This window comes from Petromyzon marinus, chromosome 33, assembly GCF_048934315.1.
Source record: "Petromyzon marinus isolate PM22_M1 ecotype Great Lakes invasive population chromosome 33, UKy_Petmar_22M1.pri1.0, whole genome shotgun sequence".
In the NCBI taxonomy this organism is placed as follows: Eukaryota; Metazoa; Chordata; class Hyperoartia; order Petromyzontiformes; family Petromyzontidae; genus Petromyzon; species Petromyzon marinus.
The window spans coordinates 4,562,776-4,581,511 of NC_133699.1; the positions used below are offsets into that span (position 1 = coordinate 4,562,776).

Below are 18,736 nucleotides of genomic sequence, written 5' to 3' on the forward strand. Positions count from 1 at the left end.
CGCCAGTAATTACAACCAGCTTCATCAGGCGACAGTCAGATTTGTGGAGAAGTCCACCTGTTTCGTTTCTTATATAGAGGAGGCGTAGATGTGGTGACCACGCTTCTGCGCTCTTGCGCAAGGTGGGGGGGTAGGGGATTACTCGGTCAACGTTAATGATGCATTTGATTAAAATAGCCGTACCAACGGTAATCCCTATTGAAGTATGCTGCCCTTTATAGGCATGCATTTAAATAATATTATTTGATGATTCGCTTCCACGCGGCACTAAGGTGGTAGCTTATCCGAATGGTTAAAATAGTTTTTATTTCAATTTGGATAGATTCTCTAATTAGTCTTGGCCAGTCGTTGCTAGTTTTGCACAGAACTTCAACGTTATCAAAATCAATTGTGTCCTGTTCAAACGATACGGGGGATCTTTGTGTGTGAGTCAGCGCCGGATTGTGACTTGAGATTGAGGAGGCAACTAAGTCAACAAACTGATTTATGAAACTCAATCAACCAACTCTGGTTTTTACAACTAAGTCAACTGATTTTTGCAACTAAGTCAACCGCCTCTGGTTTTTGAAGTTTCAAGTTTATTTTGGTTTAACCAGAGACGTCAATTGAGGAGTACGACTCTCATTTGCACTTTAAAAATTTAGATTTAAAACTCATTCCTTTAGAACTGCTTTTTTGTTGTGCTTAGTTTGTTGTCCTTCCCAGGGCACCTCCGATGAGCACGGTGTTGTCTACGTACGGTGCGAAAGAAGTTCAATGTGCTTTCACGGTAACCAAAAATGACGAAAGTGATGACATACAAACGAAGCACACAACTATTAAGCAAATATAAATCGGAGGGAAAATAACCGCGTCATGCAAGAAATAAATTAAAACATTGTCCAATCAATATTAAATAAAACAATTCACAGTCACAAGTTGGCTCTGACAAATTAAAATTAAGTTACAGACATGTGTTGGTCAGTAGCTCCTTTGATTCATGCACGGCAGCAGCAGGAGTGAAACGGTTCACAGAGTAATTCAATAATGCAGGGAGAGCATCGTACTATGTTTCCGGGCGGGAGTTGTCTCGGGAGACTAATGAGAAGGGACTGCATGCCTTTTAGAACACTTTAGCAGTCATTATGTTGACGAATGAGGCTTCGCGCCAGGTTGTTTAAATAATTTGCGCGGAGTCGGGTGTGTCCTGAAAGTGGATTGGATTAAAAATTAATTCTGATAAGCCACACAACTGACAACATTAATCATCGTGGAGATGGGGATTACAGATTTACATAAATTACGCGAATATGAGCGTATGGGGAATTATTTTGAATAGCGTTGCAAAGGGTAATCTGTTTTCAGATCTTTTTCAAATTTTAAAATTATAGCAATTATATTTTTTGCACAAAAGCCTCGCTGAATCTCAAGACTTCCGAAGGATCTGGCTGGTACGTTGTGGGCATTTGGCCAATTCCATGAATTAGTTTTTGGCTGCGATTCGAGTCGCCAGCATCATCAGCCGTTCGATGGAAACAAAGAAGAGGTTTTACCCTTTCTGGCAATAAAACAGTTTGTGTTAAGATGTGACAACGCCAAACAGAAACCCTTTGCAAGGAATCCTGTCTGCATGAACCACATGTACTTTGTGGTGAACATCACTGCCCCCAACTACCATCACCACTAGCAGTAGCCCTTTATTATTGTCGTGTCATGGCCCTCTACGAGTACCATCACCTCGAGCAGCAACCTCCACCGTCAACAGGTGTGAGTGTGGAATGCGAGGTGCAATGATTACCTGGCAGCTCTTGAATTGGTGGAAACCCACCACCAGCGCCGTGGTCGCACTACAAGAACCACCACTGCCATTAACATTAACTGCCACGCCCATGCTGATGACACTTGGGCTACGCCCATTTCAAACCTTTATAAACAGTTTGCCTTAAGAGGCTAACTCCCCTTTTCCTGATGACGACCGCTTGTGTTGCGATCGAAACGTAGTTTTTTTGTTATTTTCTTTGAACCTGTCTACGTGACTTTCCCGAAAGACCCAAAGAATATGAATTCCTGCAGTCACGAAAGCTTTAAGTCAAGACACAGGAGGTGTTAAGCTGTTCAGACACCAAATAGACACCTATTGCAAAGCATCGAGTCTGCATTAACCACACATGCTTGTAGGAAAACATGCATACAAACGTGTTTTGATAGAAATGTGTGCATTGTTCTTGAAACTGCAGGAGGTGCTTATTTGGCGTTTGAACATCTTAATGCCTGTAGTACTGCCGAAAAGGGTACATTATTCTCATGATCTTGATACCGGAAAAACGGGGTCTCGCAAATATTACCCATACGATGAATCTACTGCCGGATGAAGTGCTCGCTCAGGCAAGCCGTGAAGAAGACTGCCAAGTTGGGCTCGAGTTGAATATAAAACGGAAGACGCCTGAGAATTCCACCGCCACGCGTATGAAGTGGGTGGGGTGGGTGGGTCACACTCACCGCTGCAGCCACCCGGCCACACCTTGGAGCACCACACCGACAACATTTGGCGAGACCGAGTGATCGCGCATCGTCTCGGCAACGTTGGTCCAGCCACGAGCAAATTGTCCGCCCATTAAGTTCGTTACTAGACGATCTCCAACACCGACGCTCGGGAATGGCTTTGTGTTATTTGCCATGAACCATTTGGCGTCGATCTCGGAACCCTTGTATTGCTCGCAAACATCTGGCAGTGCGCCAACCGGCATTGGGGTCAAGCGAGCGTGACTGCTCATGAGACACTGAATGTCGAAACCGCTCCATGGGTTCGCATCTGTTGAAACAATGATGCTGAAATTATGCTTTTCCAGAGAGCCCATGCGGCTGATGGGATACGTAAAAATATTTGTCATTTTATATGGAGAGGGGGGTGTATTATTGGCTGCTTATTGTGTCACTGCAACAATGTATAACAGAATGTTTTCTCTATAATCTATATTTTTCTAAGTGGTTTATCTGGTAAGATTCCGAAAGCCAAATCCGGTCCAGCGTTTGCTTGGATAATTATCTAATTATTATGAACTACATTTTTCATATTAGCCCGAATGCTGCCACTTATTCATTTTAACACTTAGGGATACGTGTGACCTAAACGTTTTTTGGGCTAGATCGTGTACGTGTAAATATGTCGTGAACCCACCTCTACCCGACACAGCCAATTAGAAAGGGTTGTCACCAGTGCCGGATGAAGCTAGTGCGGGGCCTGTAGCATATGTTATAAAGGGGCCCTAAATAAATACTAATAAACAAATATTAAAACATTTTTTTTTACTTGCGTAGTGAAGTAATTGTATTTTTTCATTTGCTATATAGCCAGATAATACGACAAATCGCTAACCTTAAACACCCAGTCGTTCATAAAAGTTGAAGGCAGTATAGTACTATAGTAATAGAGCAAGTGCAGAATCACTGAAACGGAATTGGTAGCTTGAAAGCATTTAGCGCGGGGCCCTTGAAAGTGCGGGCCCGTAGCTACTACACATGTAGCTACTACTACATATGTAGCTACTACTACATATGTAGTAGTACTACTACACATGTAGCTACTACTACATATGTAGCTACTTTCGCTACGAGGATAATCCGACTGGTTGTCAAGTGGAACAAAAGGTGCCAATTAGTTACCACTTCAGCACCATCGGTGTGTTGGAGAGCAAACTCACACCAATTACAATTTGAGTCCGACGTTTCGCTGGTGTTTCCAACGAGCACCATCAGGCGATTTCCAGAATTGTGTGTATTCACTCTGGCCCGAGCGCTGAGCCTTTCCAAGGCAGTACCTCCGATGAGCGCGGTTGGCTACGTGCGGTGCGAAAGAAGTTCAACATCCATACAGTGGCGTGTGCATTCACAGACGATTGCTGCACGTGCAGTTCTGTGACTGTAGGTGGCAGACCGCTACCGTGTGCTGCTGGTGAATCGCATGCATGTGGTGTTTCACATGATCATCGGGACTTTGGTCACAGTGTCAATACTCGACGCATAAATCCGTCAATTAGTTTCGATTATTCAAGCTCGCCATACGCGTGTGAGACAATGGGCTATTTAAGATGTACGCAAATCATGTACAAGTGATGAGTATTTTTATTATTATTATTGTTTGTTTACCCAGGAAAGTCTTTCTGAGCCTCATGGACTTTTTTTCAGGAATGTCCTGCGGGTAGATTTCGTTTTTCCTCCTCCAACTGTGGGCCCCGATGCCGCTGGTAGGCAATGGTCTCCGCTTTCGATTGGCGTCACGCGATGCTGATGAGGCGCCGTGTATCGCAACCCGTCCAGATCAGTTTGCTTTGTCTTGAATCGATGCTGCTGATATTCTGGACTCCCAGAAAGCCGTGCGTCTGATGAGTTGCGTAATACGGGAAGTCCTCGACTCACGAACGGTTTCCGTTCCTGGGACCCGTTCGTAAGTCGAACTGTTCGTAAGTCGGAACACTAACTTTAAATGATTTATTTAATTTTATACCTACCTGACTTTACCAAGAGTATGGATTCCTGCAGTCACGAAAGCTTCACATCAAGATTTACATACTTTAACTGTTTTTGTTGCTGTTATTACGTGACAGACTGATATGTCGTCTGCTCATTTATGTTGTACATTTGCAATTGCACGGTTGGCACTGGAAGCCCCCTGAACATGGAGGAGTAACGCGCCTTCTCGGTACCAATTAAATAATATTCCAGAGGCCCCTTACACAGCCAGGGCAACCGAATTTAGGGGCCGTCCATAAATGACGTCACGCGATTTTTAACGATCACCCCCCCCCTGCGTCACACGACGTCACAAAAAGTCAGACCCCCTCAAATATGACGTCACAAAGCTCTGCCCCCCACCCCCAAAGAAAAATATAAAAATTGCTTCAAATCGCTTTAAACCATTGTCATTGTAGTGCGTATTTAATATGGGGCTGCACTCTGATGTTATAGGTGAAAACATTTGTTAAAAAGTCTATTTCATTAAGTAGAACGTGTTGTCTATATTTATTTAAAGTTGCGCATTTTGATGTGAAGTCACATTTCTCAAACCCCCCCCCACCTCGTCACACATCGTCACAAATGTCTGCCCCCCCCCCCCCCAGGTGCGTGACGTCATGTATGGACGGCCCCTTACGACATATACGTTCGACATTAATCTTTACCGCTGCTAATCACAGTACGACAGCCGCTCCTATTCGCAGTGGGAGGTGGTGGTGTGGGGGGGGGAGGGACCAAACTCCATGACGACCTCGTCATACGGCTGCGGTTTACGTCGAGTGGCGTAAATCAGGATGTTTGTTGTGGAAGGGGACGATCGGAGTGGGTGGTAACGGCGATGTCGAATCACATGGGAGCGGTGGGGGGTTCATTTCAACCGGAGCTCTGTGGGGCTGTGGCTTCAGAAAATATATCTCCTCTAACGCCACCCCCTTCCCAACTCCTTTCTGTCTGAGGAGGTGGAAGGGGGGCGGTCGGGGGGGGGGGTTGGAGGGGCCCCGAAATTATGACATGATGAATGAATCCGTGCACAGGTATAATTACATTTTTGAATCTCATTTATGTTCTCCCTACGTCATGGAATTAAGCCACCACCGCCGCCACCACCGCCGCCACCACCCCCATCCCATCGCGTGCAGCTCTGTGCCTCCGAACTGATTGATGATTTGTAATGAATTAGAGTCGCAATGAGACGGTGCAGACCTTTCTGAGTGAACCGGGGGTCGCCCCAAACGTAGCCCGACATATTTGTGTTTTTTTTTGCTGCACGGCGTTTGGAGATTGGTTTGCATCTCATCATCAGCAGCCATGATCAAGCCACTGCTAGATGGTCTCCTCCTAGCCGTTGCTATCCCTGCCCATGCAACAAAGATAAAGATCCCCCGTATACTCTTTGGTTCTATTGGGTAAAGTCACGTAGGTGAAAATAAAATACCAAAAAATCACGACGTTTCGGCCACAACACAAGCGGCCTTCATCAGGTGAAGGGACGAGACTGTCTGGAGGACAGCGCTGGAGTGAGAAAAGCCACGCTTAGATCACGACCTTTAAGCTTGTGATCGCGGCATCTTGTGATCGCAGGAAGAGCCACGTATATATTTGTTTCGAATTCGGTAAAAAATAAATGTAACCCCCCCCCCCCGATATTTCAAGAGCCGCAATGCAACGTGACTACGTTAATAAATAACATCACGAAGCACGGTCCAGAAAGAGCTTCGTGGGACACTCAAAGACAAAGATCCCCCGTATAGCCTTAACAGAACATCGGGACAAGCGCTGTTAGCGAGCACCTATGAAGACCGGAACGGCACACAAGGGTGGCCAGCACCACGCCCGATCGCCTTCGTCTCCCCAGTGGCGATGTTTACACACCGCACCAGGTCACTCATTTGAGGCTGAGTCGACCGTGGCCCACACGCACACAGTGTAGCTCACAGGGCAAGGTGTGCAACCGGGCTGCACGTGGGGGGCGGTAGAGGGTTCGGCGCCACGTGCCAGATTCCAGAGGCATTTCCTCCAGCATTGCAGAATCCGCTCGGAGATAGCCGGTTGGTCCAATTGAAGGGCGCTTTGAAGCACCGCTCAACCAGAGCCTCCCCCCCTCCGCACTGCATTTCTGTGACTCTGATTGGACAAAATGTTCCCATTGGTTGGGAGGCCGAACTTGCACGTGGCCTTAGTTAAGGCTGGCTCCAGACCAGTTCGGGCTGGTGGGAGACCTCCGTTGCGGTGACCGGGAGAGGCCATGAGATGATGTGAGGGCATGCTGCAGGAAGGCTCAACAGCTGAGAAGATGTATTCGTTTCGTGCGCTGGTTGTGGTCGTTGCGCAAACACGGCATAAGCGACCAGAATCGTCAAACCCGTGGTTTACTGTTCTTGTAACGAGGAGTGTCTCGGGAGAGCACTGCGATTGAGAGACAGTGTGTGGCCACTGAGTGCATCGCTGTCAACCCAGCACGGTTTACCCACCCCGTATTCCTGTACAGGGAAATTGAGTTTCCAGGTCCATACGGCGTACAGCCGTTTCAATAGGGGCAACACTGTGCTGTTTATTACCTTTACACTATAATACCCCATTAACACTACTTCGGCTACCTTTGTTCTAAAAAAAACGTATATAAACTCTTACTGGTGACAGCTTCTCTTCACAAGGCAGCAGACATCGCGGCTGTCGCGATTTCCACCTGAAGACGATGGCTTGTGTTGCTATCGAAACGTCGTGATTGATTTTGTTTTATTTCAACCTACGTGACTTTACCGAAAGAACCAAAGAGTATGGATTCCTGCAGTCACGAAAGCTTCAAATCACAATTCAACATTGTGTTTGTCTATTTTTTTTGTGTTTCTCCCTTGTGGTGGGACTTTGTAGGATGAACGTTGAGATTAATTAGGGGCACGGGGTGACCAATACGGTCTGAATTTGGTCTGTGATAAGGTAGGGGCGCTGATGAGGGGTCGACGGCCACGCCAGTGTGCGGGTGGACTCTCCAAGACTCGGTACAGGGCAGACAGGGTCGGCAACCATGTGGCTCGGGAACCGTACGCAGCGGCGGCTCTTTAAGGACTGCCACGTCGCGACATCATTTAGTAAGGACCACCACCGTCTCCTATTCACCACCACCACAATGCCATTGCGCCACTTGAAATATTGAGGGATTGGTTGTTTTGTTGTTGTTGTAACGAATTACATGTAAAAAGGTTCTGATTTCGGTTGCTGACCCCTGGCATAGATCACATCAGAAACTGATCACAATAGAAACTGGGTCAGCAATCTGCAAGTAAGTTAGGAAATGCTAAATTCGCTAAATGGCTCGCTTTTTTTTAAAAAAGTAACGAACTCACCCACTTGGTAAAGCCGTCGGCCATTCATTCACAATTCTACTCCGGGATCACACCATTCGCTCATTCACTCATCCGTTCATATATACTCAACCCAACCGCAGCCGCTTATCCACTCAAACATTCAACTCATTCATACATTCGCTCATTCACATACTCATATATTCACCCAATTTCATATACGCCATCTTCTTCACGTACTCACAATTTCACAGGTATTTACACTATAACCCACCCCTCCATGTATCCACTTGGATCATCCCTTAACCAGATTACTCATCCAACCAGCCAACCGCACAATCACACGTTCTTCCAATCTCCCGTTCATTCACCCGTACTCTAGATTGAAGACTCATTTCTTTACAACGGCTTTTTGTATTGAGTTTGTTCCTCCACTCGCACCTCCGATGAGCACAGTTGGCTACGTACGGTGTGAAAGAGGTTTAACATACATACATACATCTAACTACTTTTCGAGTACCACGTAGGGCAGTGGACGACAATGGGCTGATTTATTTACATGTATTCAAATATGGGCACCTTGAGAGAAACCAAACTACGAGTGCACGAATGACAGAAATCAATTTCACATAAGTAGGATCCATGAGGTGTCCGTGTGTGTGCCCTGCGTGTGGGGAGCGGTGGTGTAGCGGTTAGCGCGCTGCGCTACGAACCTGGCGACCCGGGTTCGAATCCCGCTTACAGTCAACACCCAGTGACGATTGTCTGAACCGTTCCTGGGCCTCCCCTAGGTCGACTCAGTCAAATGAGTACATGATGCGGTGTGTAAACATCACCACTAGGGAGACAAAGGCGGCCGGGCGTGGTGTTGGCCATCCACCCCCTCGTGGTACCGTGCCCGCCTTCATAGGTACTCGCTAACAGCACTTGCCCCAACAATCAATTAAAGCTATACGGGGGATCTTTGCCTGTGTTTGCGCTGCGTGTCTATTCGCCGCGTCATGTCTCGCGTCATGTCTCGCGAGATGTGTTAGTAAGGTTGCGTGCCGTGTCAGAACAAGTCGAAAAAGAAGAGACATGACTGCATTTGGCAAATCCTATTTTATATTTGAACGCCCCTCATTCGTGGGAGAAAATGTTTTTTTCGTATGCCTTTGTTTACAAATATAAATTATTTCACGCCGGTCAATCTTCAACGAGCTTTAAATACTTTTAAATAATCTGATGCCTGTATAAAGTAGGCATCTTCCACGCCGCGTCAATCACATGGGTGGGTGGGGGGGTTGTTTGACCGTCCTTGGTTACGCACACAGTCACTACCCCAGGCTACTGGCGACTTATGTTGGAGGCCCTTCCTTCACGGAACTTACCTCCACATTTCGAATCAAATCTTGATTTAAAGCTTTCGTGAAGACCTGAAGACGATTCACCTGAAGACGATTGCGTCTGTTGCGATCGAAACGTTGTGATCTATTATTTTTTATTTACGTGACTCGACCGAAAGACCCAAAGAGTATTGCGAATCAACTTCACGCGCTACGAGCATTTGGCTGCTGTAGACATTGGCCACGTGATACGCTACTTTGTTGAGCTATCATTTGTCGCCAGGTCCCTTCTAAAAAAAATAGCTCAGCGGTCCTTACCTGGTGACGTAAAAAATATATAGTTCAGTTGAGTTTGTACGTTGAACTTCTTTCGCACCGCACGTAGCCAACCGCGTTTCATCGGAGGCGACGAACAAACTTGCGAGACTTCGTAGACCTGAGGAGGCCGTAAGCAAAGTTATGTTGGCGACGCTGCTGCTCGTTGGCACAAATAACCCAACACATCATTGACCACGTGTGGCCTTAAGGAAAATAAACGAGATAACATTTCGAGCACTGGCCCGTATTCACGCGTGCGTGACTAAGGACCATTGCCCGAAACGTTGCCTTTTATATATTTTTTTCCTTTTAAGGCCACGGTGTTAGGGACACCCATGCACATAAGTTGGCGAGAGGTGAAAACCGTCCTCACTTCAACCTGCACGGCCCAGCGTGGTGAAGCCTGGTCGGTATGACGCACCGAAAACTGCCGCTGCGATTCTGGTTGCTTTTGGCTCCATGGGCGTTGTTCATTGCAAGGCCCCGCGCGAGCCCTGGCGGCCCCTGGAGGCCTTTAGCGCGGCACCTGACATGCGGCCCCCCGACAGTACACAACGAGTAACAACCCCCCTCCCCTTTGCAGGTGGTGGTGGTGGCGGTGGCCCTCACTCTGACGATGTCTTATCGACGAAAGTGCCCCCCCCCCTCCCCGCCTCTCGCCTCTGAAAATGAGTGAAGAACACGGGCCCAAGTCGTCCCTCGCATCCTGCAGGCTGTGACAGAGAACACGCGGCGTGTTTTGAAAGCGAAGGGAACGCTGCCGTATCGAGCTGCGTCGGCAAGACGGATTGGGATGGAGTCTCACCCGCCACGTCCATCGCTTTTGCTAAAGGTCGCCCTCTCCAGGGTGCATCCCCGTTATTCATCATGGGGGGGGGGGGGGGGGTTGGGTTTAGTGCCACCGTGCAGAAAGTAAAATCGGTGATAATGAAGAAAACGAATTAAAGCCCTCGGTCAGGCCATCTCTGGACCAAGGCCTCCTGCCCCACGGCCTGTTGGCGAGATGTTAACTACCTCGCCTGGTATGCAGGAGGTCGTGGGTTCGATCGCGATTCTGACGACGCCCGCTGTATATTTGGAGTTTGCGTGTCTCTCTCTCTCTCTCTCCCCGTGGTCGCGTTGATTTTTGTCCGTGCCCTCGGGGTTTTACCCTCCACATTTAGAAACATGCGCTTAGAGTATCCGGCTGCTATACATTTCCATGTGATAAGCCACTTCGTTGAGCTATCATTTAATTGATTCGCCAGAGCACAATCATTGCAGCAGTGGCTCTGCGACCCTGGTTGGGGTTTTTGCCCCTCCTCCCGTCCCTACCCCCCCCGCCCCAACCACCGCCCCCCCCCCACCCTAGATCACATGTCCACGCCTACAGTCGTTGCCCGAAACATCGCCCGTTATATATTTCCTTTTGAAGGCCATCCGGTGTGAGTGACGAAAGGGAGTTATCTGTCGTCTATCCTTGTGCACCACCTCCAACCCAGTAGCAGCAGCATCGCCAAATATTTGGTGTACTAATGTGTACGAGGGCGTGTTTGTCGTCGAAAAGTGTGCACATTGGAAATTATCTCGTGCACGTTATCCACGCCGCATCCTAAGCCCCGACCCTGAAAGGCGTTCGTGTGGAGAGAACGGGCTACGTTGCAGTCCTGTTCACTCGCTAGCCATTTCGTTTGTTTAAAAAAAAAATCAGACAGACCTAAACGCACGCTGGGGGTGGAAATATGAGATTGCCCCGTAATTTTAGTGAACTCTTAGCTGGCTTAGCAATAAACAGATGGAGGAAAGGAGAGAGAGAGAAAGGGCATGCCACGGAACGCATTGCTTCCTCCTACATTATGCAACTCTAACCTTTCTCGAATAGATTAACTGTGTTAATATGAATGATTGTGCAGCACCCCATAGATTATGCATGATTAAGGCGGTAAGCAGGCGCGGCGCCGGGAAATTTGACTGATTGACTGTAACGATGCCTTTGCTCATTTGCATGTTCCTAATTAAGTTCTGAATTACTCAGGAATCCCGTTACGCGCTCCGGTACAACTCGCCACTACTACAGTACTACACAGTACGTACTTCACTCGGTTTATGAGCAAATTGATAATAGGGTAAGTACTATACTTGTAACCAGAGGTGGATAAGAAACTTGCCAAGTCGGGGAGGAATTTAGGCTCAACGGACCAGCGACGTTTTTTTTTTTTTACCGGGGAGCAGTTTCGTTGAATATAAATCTTTTTTAAAGGGGCACAATTCAGGAATGTTGTTATAGCAGTACGAACATATCTTTTTCATTGGCGGTTCAATTTATTGGCTTATTTCATGGCCAGTTTAAGCACAGTGGTAGGAAGCCTTATATAAGGTCCTGTCGGCTGGAACGTCCCAAAGTTTCAAGCCTTGTATATAGGGCCCTACATTCTCAACAATAAACGCATTCATGGCATTGTGTATGGTATCAATAGAATACTGTACTACACCAGTCTTCGGGTTTTGCTTCTCCATTGGTTTCAGCTTCACACTGTTCCGGAAAGTTCCAGAAAGATTGGGTCGGCGAAAATTTCATCATCAGGGGATGCACATACATTTAAGGACCTCCAGATATAAGCTTAAGTTGATCATGTAGAACATGTGTTTTTTTTGTTTTGCCCATGCCCCCTAATTTGGAGGCATAAAAGCAACCGCTGTCCCAGAGTTTTAAAAAAACTTTACCAGCACTCCTTATAAATACTAATTTACAAAACTTACGCGTACAGCCGTTTTAACAATCCACTGCTAGATGGCTTCCTACCCTACACCACACCGCGCGGGTCGTGGGGGTGGGGGGTTATTTGACCAGAGTACTTAAAACCACGCGGCTTGTCAATATGGGTTGGTTGGTGATGGCGGGCAGCATAGAGGGAAGGAGCACCGAAGTAGAGTACAACGTAAGATTTGCGTGCACTGCGCTCTGCTGTCCAAATATGCAGCATAGTATTTTTAGTTTTTTTTTTAGAAAAAAAATAATTACGGGTGAAATTGATTGAACATTTTGGTTGTGGGATTTGTCTCGTAAACACTCGACTGCATCCCCCTCTCCTCCAAATTTCAGCTGTAGGCTTTGAAGGATATAATCACCATAAATTACATCTCGATGCTTGATTAATTCTTGATTATATGAATCGATTGTGTTTGCCTCGTTATCATTCTTTCCTTCGACCATTGACCCACACGTAACATAATTGCATAGTATAGTTCACAGGTAATAGAATTCGTAAACATTCGATTACAATTATTTTAATATTGAAGCGCAACCCCAAACGTTGACACTCGATCGGATAATTGTTGATCCGGCGCAATCGGCCGAGCGCGAATCGTCACACCGTGCACCAAACTCAGAAATTTAAGCCGTCGCTTGCTCTCTCGGCCGTCGTCCGTCCGGAGTCCCCCTTCTCCTCTCAAGGTGCCCCACCCTCCCCCTCCCCTCGATTCCTATTCCCATCCCCATCCACTACACGCGCACACCACGACCACATCATCAAGCGCGCGCCGGTCACGTGACGCGCGGAGTGCCCGCTGTCCGTGGTGCTGAATCTGAAAAGGCGGCCAGAGGCGGCGGGGGCCCCATTCGCACGCCGCTCCGACCGCGGGCCGCACAACCCCGGCCGACGCGTAACCCTCCCCCACCAAATGCACACTGCCAACCGTCCCTCTCGTTGTGTCTCAGCGCATCTCTCTCTCGCTTTACGCCTGTAGCTGGAGCCATAATGGCGAGGCTTTGCTAAAGACGGGATAGGTGTTGGCAGCGGCGTGCCGGCTTGGGTGGAGAGAAACAGCAGTTGCGACGGTATCATCATCGCTTAGCAGCGGCAGCAAGCGAAGAGCGACGGACGGACAGACTTGAGAGCGGGGGGGGGGGTGAGGGGTCGCCAAAGCGAGAAGACGACGAGGAGGAGGCGGCGAGGGAGTCTTCGCTCGGTCGGGCGATGTCTGACAGAACCCCGCCGCTCGGTCAGCTCCGCCTGGAGTGGGTTTACGGGTACCGCGGCCACCAATGCCGCAACAACCTCTACTACACGGCGGCGCGGGAGCTCGTGTACTTTGTGGCCGGTGTCGGGGTGGTGTACAACACTCGCGACCACCGGCAGAAATTCTTTCTCGGCCACACGGACGATATCATCAGGTAGGTGGGTGGTGGTGTTGGTATGAAGTGGACGGACGGCGAGTAACGGCCTGCGTGTGTGTGTGAGAGAGAGATAGAGAGGCGTGTGTTTGTATTGTTGCGTGAGGTGCACGCTCACGGCAATTGCCCCAAAAGTCTGTATCAGGCTATACGGGGGATTTTTGTATTATTGCACGGGTGGTGTTTGCGGTTTACGTAAATTGACAGTGGCAGATGTAATTGCCGCCGTACGACGCGGTCAATCGTCAGCAAGTGAATTGGAGTGCTGTTGTTCTCGAGAGTATTACATCTGGTTACAATTGTGCATGCATAGCCGAGTCGTTGATTCACGAGGTACATCGCTAAAACTGAATAACGGGAGTAATGTTCTACATGCCTGCAATAAGCGTCGTGCTCAATACAAGTATGCCATCGAACCCCAACAAGTCGCCTCCAGTGGAGGGTGCCGCTAAAGCCGACAGACGCGAGCAAATTCGGTTACCGTTTCCTGTCCAGCAAACCATTGGACAATAACACAGCACGGTGCAATTTGCTTTTTATACAGCGTTTAAATACGCCTGCATCTCAAGATGCGAACATATATGACGGTGTATCGTGAATACTGTATGCAGTGCCACAGCGTGTAATGTAATAGCCTTGTGTAGACTGATGTACGCTATGAACTTAATCAGCAGCAGCGGCAGCAGCTTCTGTTCGCCATAGACGCGATAATCTGGAGTAACCGGTTGTACGAAGCTGTTCGTGTGTGTCGTGAGATTGCGCAGTGCAGAATATAACACATTTAACGTGCGCGTTAGTTTCACATGGGCAGTGGTAGTCGAGCTGTAGACTTTTTCAACGACTGTATAAGTTGACAGCTTGCGTCAAAAATTTAGTGCAAACTGCACGCGCATCGATTCCTTAGCGATCTCTGTGATTACGACGGCAGCGATCATACGTACTGTATACACAACGCAAATACGAACATCTCCCACCCCACCCCACCCATTCACCCACCCACCCACTCACCCATCCACCCACTCACCCATCTACCCACCCACTCACCCATCCACCCACCCACCCACTCACCCATCTACCCACTCACCCATCCACCCAGCCACTCACCCATCCACCTAGCCACTCACCCATCCACCCAGCCATCCACCCAGCCACTCACCCAGCCACTCACCCACCCACCCATCCACCCATCCACCCATCTACCCACCCACTCACTCACCCATCCACCCAGCCACTCACCCAGCCACTCACCCACCCACCTCGTAGAGCCTTTAACAGACGGATGGGGCAAGTGCCGTTAGCGAGCGACTAATGAAGGCCGGCAGGGCACATGAGGGGGTGCCTTACACGCGCACAATTAAGCATATGGTTTTCAGCGGAATTCGTGGATAACTGAAGATCGTGGCGCGCACGACACGGAACTCTGTTCGGAGTAAATTCTCTGCCATCGCTGCTTATTGTTGTACAGCACAACCCACGCGAGTTTGTTAACACGGGGACGCTCGCTTTGATGCGCGCATCCGATTGGGGCGCTTCGCTGTAATTACCGCATTCACGGGTTTTTTTTTGGAGCGATGCAATCATCCGTGCAACCTCGCATTCTGCACAGATGTTTTACGTTGATCGTTACTATGATGGGTTTAGAACGTGGCGTAAGCGCCACCGTTTCTGAATACGCTCCACAGCTAGATGGACGCTCGCCTCCTCGAGATAATATGAGGTGGAATAATTTGGATGTACTGGATATGTATATAAAACAAAATCTGGAGCGCTGGCAATGAGTGATACAAACGATACAGGGCTAGGCGGCGAAGGAGACGCCGGCCAAAGTCAAAGTGCCCGTGAAGAAGACACTTCACAGGATGAGAGGGAGGAGGAGGAGGGAGCGGCGGTTGCTACGCACGCGGCCTCTAATCCGGTACTGCAGAAGCAGCGAGGGGTTGGCGGATCACCGCTCAGATGTTGCCAAGCGTCCTCCCCGTGTGCGCCGTCGAGGCTCGCCACGAGACGGCGGCACAGCAAAGTGCCGACTCCTCTCTTCACCCATCCCGTCTGTATATATGAGAGTCTGGACACCGCCTCCCCCCCCCCCCCCCCAACTCCTCGCCATGCGTGGCATTTATCTCCGGGTGCTCGGGTTTCCTTCCCGCGTGTTATACACTCATGCATTGGCTGAAAGCACCTTACTATATAAGGGACGGGCAGAACTCGGGCAATCGTTGGTAGTGCCCGGCTCACCAGCTGGATGCTCCCCTACCGGCTTGTCTGTTGCTCCTCTTCTCGCCCCCCGAGTCGTTATTTTCCCTCTCTCTCTCACATCGAGAGTGAGCGAATACTGCGTAGCGCGTTACAAGTTGAAATGCATTATTGTTATTATTACGTGTTCAAGAGAAGAGCAGGAGAGGCAGATCGTGAGAGTATTTAAGTTGGTGAAGTTGATCATGCGCGGGTGGGGGGGTGGGGGAGGCGTGCATCTGGCAGGGCAGGTGCGGGCGAAGAGAAGATGCGGGTCGGGCAGGATCCCAACTCGACAGGTGCGGCGATGATGATACGAGATCTCTCCGTGGGAATATAAAGGCTTGGTGGTGATGTGGGGGGTTGGGTTGCCGTCGGGGTGGGGGTGAAGGGGTGGATGGTGTGGGGAGGAGTCCGTCTGTGCCGTGATCTGGGCTTAGGGGCTCTCTTTGCTAAAATGGAGCAGCTCCCGTAATCTGTTTCGCTCGCAGAAATCTTGATTTTTGGATCAAAGCCAAAAGCACAGTAGGGAACTACAAACGAGTATCATGTGTGTCTGTGTGATCTGTGGAGCGGTCGTGTAGTGGTTAGCGTCTATGCGACATTTTTGCCAGTATCAAGATGATGAAAATAGAATAATAGGCTTTACCCCTTCTGGCAATAAAACAGTTGTTAAGATGTTCGAATAACCATATAGATACCTATTGCAAGGCTTCGAGTTTGAAGAAGACTCTCTATGGTGGAGGCCAATCAGTTGCAAAGACAATGTTTATATTATCCGAGCATTTTTGTTTGCATGTTCACCACAAGCCTGCGTGGTAAATGCAGGTTTGATGCCTTGCAATAGGTGTTGTCTATTTGGTGTTTAAACATCTTAACACCTCCTGTTCTATTTCCAGAAAGGAGTAAAGCTATTTCTTATTTTTTTTCATAGTGCTTAGCTCACTGCGCTGTAAGAACCTGGAGGAGCCGAGGTATATTCCTGCCGCTCACCCAATAACAGTGGCGAATATTTGAGCCGGTTCTGGACCTCCCCTAGGCGATCTCCACCTTAACTGTGTACCTGGTGCAGTGTGTAAACACCGACACTGGGGAAATAAAAAGGCGGGCGAGGCGTGCTCCTGACCACCGAATCGACTCGCGTGCCGTGGCGACCTTCACAGGTGGTGCTCGCTATCGACAGACGCCCCAACAGCCGTTGCGGGCTACATGGGGCCTTCTTTGCTATTTGTGTCAGTGGTCCATGCATTACACTACGATACCGACCACCTGCGTGTGATTTCAGGCCACGGTCGCCAACAGTGGTGAGTGATATAAGCATAGGTTTGACCCTCTCTGGCAACAAAACAGTTGTTAAGATGCATAATCACCAAACAGAAACCTTCAGCAAGGAATCGTCAATAGGTCTCTGTTTGCTGTTTTGACATTTTAACACCTTGTTTTATTGCCAGAAAGGGTAACACCTAGTATTGTATTTTGATACTGGCAAGGGAGGTCCCACGATGTGGTGAGTGATATCTGATCCCAAGCATCGCCACAGCTGAGAAAGGAAAAGGCGCCTGCCTGGGGCGTGAAGTTCACCACATCACAAACATCTACCTTAACAGGTGCTCGCTGACAGTGTTCGCCCCAGCAGGTAATATCTGTCCTTGCAATCCCAATGACTGCCCCCGAGATGTCTGTCACCAGAGCTGGATACCCGGTCGTGGCTAATATCGGTGCCAAGTGGTAACTGAACCTGGCTAGGGGACTCCTCTAGGTCGACTCAGACTTCAATGAGTATCTAATGTGGGGTGTAGAACAGTATAACAATAGCACTGGGAAGAGAAAGTCTTGCCCAGCATGTTTTTTTTTTGCCACACCTCCCCCATCGTGTGTGTTACCTGCTTTATCAGACGTTTGCAGTTGCTGGTGGCACTTGCCACAAATGTTATGAAGACACACCAGGGATTTCTGTTTTATCCTTGCGCGTGTGATGGCAGCGTAGTCCCTACAATATGCTCCCCTGGGTTCGATTCCCGGATACAGAGACACAACAATGGGCTGCCTTGAGACGTAACATGCCTCGAGTCTCTTCGAGGTTGGCACGGCCTAAAATGAGTACCGAGTGTCTTGTGATCAACATAAGCGCCGAGTAGACAGACGCAGCCGGGCATGCTTGATTCTGGTGCCACCACTATCATCATCGTCTATCCACTGCTCGATGAAGCCCCTCCCTGCGCCTTCGCCATCCGTCACAGTCCTGTGATGCCACCACAATCCATCTCACTAATGCGCACGCCTCCAAAATCCAATTCCAATTTGTTAACCTCAGCGTTCACTTGTGTATATATATTTTTTCATTTTGTCAAATTCCAAAGCGCCCCTTTATATATTTATCTATTTATTTATTTATTTATTTATTTATTTATTCGGTTCCCCGGCACGGCTAACGTCAGTGGCGGATGACGCCCGGCCGATCGCAAGCACCGCTTCACCCACCCGTCCATCAACGATAGTGCGTCTTGCTTAAATACGGGCAAATATCATAATGGTAATCGTAATAATCTATGCTTTTTTATTGTTTGACAATGAACACCGCCGTGTGGTAAGGTCGAACGAATTTCAAAGGTTCGCACGGACACATCTGCGCGTGTGGCTTTGCCACGTGCGTACGTGTGCATCTGTTCACCGATTCGCCAGCCACTCCCAACAAAGCCGGTGTTTATAATCTATTACGCATGTGTTATCATACCGGCGAGCACGCAGAAATTATAGGGCTCTGTAGCCAGATGATAACAACAGCACGCGGGTAATCGGCGGCTCTTACACTCTCAATTAAACCCTGGCCATCAAATAACAATTACACGTCAGTACAACCCTTTCTTTGTCTCCTCCTCCTTCTTCCTTATCACTTCTTCTTCATTGTTTCTCAC

General features: G+C 48.7%; 1 protein-coding gene across 3 annotated transcripts in view; it reads left to right on the forward strand.

The window, feature by feature from the left end:
* Positions 1 to 12,928: 12,928 nt before the first annotated feature.
* Positions 12,929 to 18,736, forward strand: part of LOC116948337 (echinoderm microtubule-associated protein-like 6) — a 190,034-nt gene continuing 184,226 nt past the window's right edge. For all 3 annotated transcript variants that reach the window (XM_032964911.2, XM_032964913.2, XM_076071462.1), the window contains exon 1: positions 12,929 to 13,589. In XM_032964911.2, the coding sequence (XP_032820802.2) occupies positions 13,393 to 13,589 (197 nt within the window). In that variant the 5' untranslated portion in view covers positions 12,929 to 13,392. The remainder of the gene's footprint in view (positions 13,590 to 18,736) is intronic.